The sequence below is a fragment of the Salvia hispanica genome, chromosome 6 (genome assembly GCF_029641045.1).
Source record: "Salvia hispanica isolate PSC_SH4W2 chromosome 6, Shi_PSC_v1, whole genome shotgun sequence".
Classification (NCBI taxonomy): domain Eukaryota; kingdom Viridiplantae; phylum Streptophyta; class Magnoliopsida; order Lamiales; family Lamiaceae; genus Salvia; species Salvia hispanica.
In genome coordinates this window covers 8,724,876-8,731,672 of record NC_142697.1, presented here as the reverse complement: position 1 = coordinate 8,731,672, position 6,797 = coordinate 8,724,876, and the positions used below count along the sequence as shown (strand labels likewise).

At 32.5% G+C, this 6,797-nt stretch overlaps 1 protein-coding gene across 1 annotated transcript; it reads left to right on the top strand.

Annotated features, from left to right (window-relative positions):
- Positions 1-4,647: 4,647 nt before the first annotated feature.
- Positions 4,648-6,392, top strand: LOC125204903 (uncharacterized). The gene is made up of 2 exons (XM_048103674.2): positions 4,648-5,229; positions 6,033-6,392. The coding sequence occupies exons 1-2, from the start codon at positions 4,871-4,873 to the stop codon at positions 6,274-6,276; spliced, it is 603 nt and encodes a 200-aa protein (XP_047959631.1). The 5' UTR covers positions 4,648-4,870; the 3' UTR covers positions 6,277-6,392.
- The last annotated feature ends 405 nt before the right edge of the window (positions 6,393-6,797 follow it).

Here is a 6,797-nt window from a genome sequence, read left to right as displayed (position 1 = left end):
AACACCGTATATAATTCCTTGATATATATGTGAATAAATTCATTACCATTTAACAAATCCAAAAAACAACAATAAACAAGAACCAAAGTTACAATTTTCATCATCTATTTCAAAGAGAGACTATCTTTTTTGGGACGAAAGGTTGTAGGTAGGGTCGACCGCTGATCGAAAGCCTGAAATTCAATAGAGATTTTCGGTATTCGTGGTCCCACGGTGGGGTCGGCCGACCCCACGCGACCCCACCTCCTTCCGTCATTGCCTCTTGAAGCATGATTTTTTATATAAAGAAGACAAATATGGCAGTTATAAAACTTTATCTCTCTCTTTAGACATAAAAGAGTTTTCAAATTTAGAAATTGTATACTCTTGTGGAACAGATTAAAAAGGAAAAAAAGTGCATACTCCTATGGGACAAAGAGAGTATTAACTTTATATCTTTCTCTCATATTTTATCTTTATTTTCTCTTTCTCTTTCTCTTTCTCTTTCTCTTTTACCCAATTTTATTTATTTATTTGATATATTCGAATTTTGCATTAAAACTTATATCGTTTACTAATAAGACTATATTTTTTTACTAGAGAGTATGATAATTGGAACGAATATTTCAATATTTGCGTATTTTTATCTATCAATATAATGACACAGAAGGAGTGGTTGAAGAATTTCGAATATTTAATTCCGATTTCCGTCTCCGAGATAATATTACATTGTATGGATATCAATTATCAAATAAGTAGTTTTCGATGTAGAAAGGGTCGATGTGATTCTATGTCGTGACAAGCCTATCGAGATGATTCAATATTTGGATTTCTAACAATAAATTCAAACGAATTTAAGATACACATGGAATATGATATGATTCATTAAGTGCGCATTTACACATAATTACCGCAAGTTTCATTTTGTACATGATTAATTTTTATTTATTCTTCATATTTGGAAATGAATAAAGTTCTAAAGGAAAACATAAAGTGAAAGACACTAATATCAAATACCACTAACTAATGACTGCGGAATGCGGATCGCATTTAAAACATGATAATTACCAATTAAACAAGCCTTAACTTTAGCTCTTTAAGCCGTGATAATACCTCACCCACCCCATTCCACTTTCACACCAAAACCAGTCATCATTGTCGAACCATGACCTCAAAAATATTCCATCCGTTCTATAGTAGTGGAAACGTTTATTTTCGATGAACGATTTAAGAATAATTATATTAAATGAGTTAAGTAAAGAAAAAAATAAAATAAGAAATGAAAAAGGTAGAGAAATGAAAGGAAGAGAGAATAAAATAAATGAGAAGTTTTGTTGACTTTTACTAAAAGAAAAATGACTCTACTACTATATAATGTATTAAAATGGCGAAATGAGTCAAGGAAAAATATTGCCAATACTTTTGTTACATATAAATGGAGTGCATTGTCACATTCTAGGGCTTGTTTGGTTCCAAAAAAGATTAAAAAAACGGAGTATTGGTTCCTTGTAATTTGTGGTTGCCTTTTTGAAACGGACAAGCCATGTGTGGTATGTGATACAAATCGGTTTGTGACATGTTTGGCGCCCTCTATTAAACTTCCTTTTTTTGTTTTGTCTTTGAGTCCTTTTCAACTTGCTCGAATCAAACGGATTTCCTGTTTTTTTAGCTATTAATTTAAATATTACTATATCTATCACTTAAATTTTATCACATTTTTTCATTTTCTTCTATCCATAAAATTTATCGCACTTCACTTTTTATCATTTTTAATAGTGAACTTTATATTCCATTAACTCATTATAACTCACATTTTATTATAAAACTAATATATAAAAATAAAAATCACTCTTCATTAATTTTTTTAACTCATTTTTCATTATATTTCTTAAAATTTGTGTATGATTAAAATATGGCAAAACATAGATAATGGAGTAGTAATTGTTATCCAAGCGCTCCCTAGCGTAAAATACTGTTTTGGTCTAGTGACAAGTGTTGCTTCAATTTCTAATGAAATGCAAATCTTCCTATTTTCTTTTCTAATTCTAGGACATTTGTTTTGGTTATTATTTTCATTAAACTTGAAATCAAATTATTTATAGCATAGACAGAAGATATTTAATTATTATTCTCGCTTATTTTGATCTCTCTCGTTTTTAATAATTTACTACTCCCTTAGTTCCAAGGAAAATGACTCATTCTTTGAACGACACATGAATTCATGAAGTTTTATTTTGTGTGTTAGGTGGAGAAAATAAAGTAAAAAAAGAAAAATATAGTAGAGGTAAATAAGTTTTTATTTTTAGTAATAAGTCATTTTGGATGAGACAAATAAAAAAGGAAAGTGAATCATTTTTTATAGGATGATGGAGAGTACTTTAGTTTTTCTAAAATAAAGTGCACGAAAAATTGATAAAACTTTCATGGAAGGAGGAACTGAAAAAATGTCTCAATTAGGTCGGATATCACAAAAATCAACATGTTTCATTTCATTTAGGTTGGGACAAAAAGCGCTATTTAAAATTATAAAAGGTTGACACGTAAATAATTAAGAAAAATAATGCTAAAATTAAAGCTAATGAGTAATTATACTTTTTTTTAGTGATTTCCTATTTGACTGTTCAAATGTTCAATCATTCGGTTACTACTCTTCGTTATTAAAAATTTATTCCATTTATTTTGCATAAAACAATTCTGCATAAGATTGGAGTACAATTTTACTCTCCCACCCTCCCTCCATCCCCCTTTAATTTTAGTTTGTGTCATGTTTTAGTCACAATATAATTATTTAAAATTTTATTCGATTCACTTTTCCTTTTAATTTTCTTTTCTGTACCGGAAGACTAATAGTAGTATACCATTTGACACAATTTTTTTCTGCAGCAGAAGAATAACAATATTCACTGAATATAGATAATAATGTAAGGAATCTACATCAAAGTAGTCATATTCCTATGATGTAAATCTTTTACCAGGAGACAAACAGCATCAATTTCGCGATTTTCTTTGTGTTATTCAAACGTTAGCTTGTACAATGAGCCTATTGTGATAGAATAACACAAAAACATTAATACTAGTAGTTCTGTTTATTTTGGTAACATAATATAATCGACGTAATTAGTAGTACTAAAAACAATTCTTGCACGTAGGGGTGTAGCAGGTGTTCAATTGGTTCTATCTTTGCTTATTTGTTTTTATTTATTTGATCCTATCCCTGTTTTTATCATTTTTTGTCTCTTAGGATTTATTTGTTTTCGACTTCTAGGAGTATTTATAGGTTATTCATTATTACATTATTGTAACTATCTTTGCTTATATTTATACCTTAAAATTCACAACAGAGACTGAAGGAGAGCACTGTTATCGCCCAAGGTTAAGAAATAGTAGTTGCTTTAGATGTCGATAGTTAAAAGTGTTGTTTTCTATCCTTGGGTACTTTGTGGTGGACGACGAGGAAGGAAGATGCAGTCAGGGACGGATCTAACATTAAGCTAGAAAAGGCAAATGCCCTTACTCATATTTACCTATATATGTATAGGGATATGATCAGGTCCATAAGTGAAATTCTGTAAAAAAATCAAAGCAAATCTCAACCATTGGATCCTGTAATGTAACCGTTAGATTAATGCCATGTCTCACCTAATAATGTAGATCGTGTAGTCTAATAATGTAGCTCGGCTAATAATGTAACACGTTGTAGTCTAATAATGTAGATTGTGCAGTCTAATAATGTAGCCTAGTTAATAATGTAACGCTTTTAGTGTAATAATGTATCTCGGGTATTATGATCACAACCATCTAATCTGAGGATCCAAGGGCTGAGATTTGCTTTGATTTTTGACAGAATTTACCTTATGGACCATAGTGCGCCCCTGTATGTATAACCTATTATATAGATTTTTGTTTTAATCTTTCACTAATTGCCCTTCTTTATAATTTTTAAAATTTCTCCTTGCATATTTTTGCCTCCTTTGCTAAGAATTCCTGGCTTCGTCTCACGCTGCAGTCGTAGCCGACATAAAAAATGATTTGTAGATAGTCATGGCAAAATAAAAGGAGCAGGCATTTATGAAAAAATATAACCGTTTTGAAATGAACACATTGATGAAAAAACATAGAGCATGGCGTGTAAGATGTGTAAAGGACAAAAGGTGATAAAGTCATGCACGAAGCAACATTAAAAGGAGTTAATGATGAATAATTAGTCATAATTATAGCCTAATCAAAATAACAAACAAGCATCAATGCATCATACCCCCTGGAAAAAAGAATAAGGCAAAGATTTCACTCAAGCATCCAACATTACTTAACTTAATCATTTTTTTTGCACTCTACACATACTTTCTCTTTATCACACGCAAATTCACAATTAATATTCGATTATTATAGCTTCAAATATTAATTTTTAGGCGCTTTAGCAGCTCCATGTGTAATTGAATATTAAACTGATGATTTGTTTTGGCTCTTTCTCCTCAAAGTCCACATTCAATAGTTTTCCTACCGCGGAAATACTATTAATTGCAAAAATATTTGGTAAGATTTGTTAGTTGTAATTTAGATAGTTAATGTGGAGTATTAAAGTACTGCCATTTTTGTTGTAAATTCTTTTTTATTTCTATACTTTAAAATCGATGGATTTCTAATTCTTGCCACATACTACTACTACTCCCAACCTTCGAAAATAAAGTGTCATTTTCAATTTCAGAAGTTGATAAATAGACAGAGAGTCTTGAATTTGCTCAGATTCAACACATTTCAAGATTCATTCTTTCTCATACCTCAAAAACATAGTAGAATTCATGACAGAAGCGGAGAAATTAGGAAATGGGTTGTATAAAGATTGAATTTTGAAGGTATTTATGTAGCTGCAGCGCCTTGAAACAATTCACAAATGGCTGCTTTAGGAATAATATCCAACACAGATTTGGAATGCGGCGAAGACAAGGAGGGAAGCGTTTGCTTCTCCGACGCCGTGGAGGGCTCTTGCAACTCGCAATTCAACGACGATTGCAGCTTCGCCTGTGGGTCGGAGATTTTGGAAGATGGGGATTTGGAATATTTGGATTTAGAGAGCGGGGAGAAAGCGGTGCAGGAGGTGATTGAGAGAGATTGCCGGATTTGCCATTTGGGTTTGGTGAGCAGTAGCCCTAGCTCTGGGATTGCCATTCAATTGGGGTGCTCTTGTAAGGATGATTTAGCTGCTGCTCACAAGCATTGTGCTGAAACATGGTTCAAAATCAAAGGAAACAAGTCAGTAACTCTTCAATTTTCAATTATTAATATTGAATTGTGGTGTGTGTCTGTTTAAGGTTGTTTTCTTGGATTCCTTTCCTTTGTCTTGTTATGGTAGTGTTTGGTTTGGTTAGTGTTTCTGGTAAATGCTGATGAGGGAATATAATCAAGAATGTGATGTTAAAGCAAATGAGTTTTTCTTGATTATAGTAATAAAATCTCAGAATTTACAGGGATTCCTCAGCCAAAGGCAATATTTTTAGTATATTACTCCTATACACCTGGAAAGACATGGCTAAAAGCCTAAATCTTTTCAAACCAAATAGTTGTTGAATTCATGGTGGGAGAAATATTTGTCTTACCTTATGGTGTAACATTGATTAACCTAACCTGTTACCTTGGTATGGTGTCAATAACGATTTAATGCTAGCAAATGCCAAATCTGATTTCGCATTTCAAAGTCTATCCTTTTTTTACTTAATTCTTTAAACTGAGCAAAGTTTTTTTTTTTAGTAGCATAGGCTGTGAAACTCATTAAACTAGTGAAAGATGAAGCAGAATTTGAAGGTTTTATCATCAAATTTTACTTGACTATAACCATCACATTTCTTCATCTGCTACATTTGCATTCTCCGCTTTCTGACTGCTATTTCGACTGGATCGAGTAACTTTCAAATCGACAGTAATAAATTCAAGATTGATGCCATTTTTCCGGACAATAAAGAAGCATTGAAACCAGAAGCATTTTATCCCCTTTTCCTTGTAGTAGCAATTGTTTTGCATTTGGCTCAGCTCTCTGATCATGTCTCTGCTGACCTCAGGACTTGTGAAATTTGCAACTCGGTGGCGTGCAACGTTGTTGGTCCTACTGATATGGAGGCTGTTCAACAAGTGAGTGAAAGCCACACAGATGGTGCAGCTACTGCCACATCCTTAGCTCCCGCCCCCTCCACTCTAGAAACCCGAACTTGCTTAAATGGTCATCGCTTCTTAAATTTTCTTCTCGCTTGTATGGTGTTTGCCTTTGTCATTTCTTGGCTTTTTCATTTCAACATCCCGTCGTAAGATGGTGGGAAACCTGTAAAGACAGAAACCGGGATTGCAAATGCCAAAGTTATAAGTTGATAGGAATTGAAGAAGAGTCATTCTGCTGCAGTGAGTTAGTTCTCTTTTTCTTTCAATATCTTCTTTTTGATTCTGGTTGCACTATGCATTCATGTTATACACAAGTTTCGTTACTGTCGCATATATATTAATAGGGGTGCATAAAATACAAACAGTTCTAATTGTAGGACTTCAAACAATGAATATTTTATGTACTTGCATTGAACATTTTGTAATATCAACATTGTGCATATATAATAGACATACATACATACAAGTGAAGTGTTGAAGCTGCAGGATCTCTCTAACTGCCACTCTTTCACAACTACTCATCCGTCCTTAAAAAATAGATAAATTTATATATGACACGGGTTTTAATGTGCAATTGATAAAGTAATAGTAAGATGTAAAAATGTAAGAGAGATGGAAAAGATAGTGAAAATAGCATTAGTGGATTGGGAGATCCACATTATTAGTAGTGT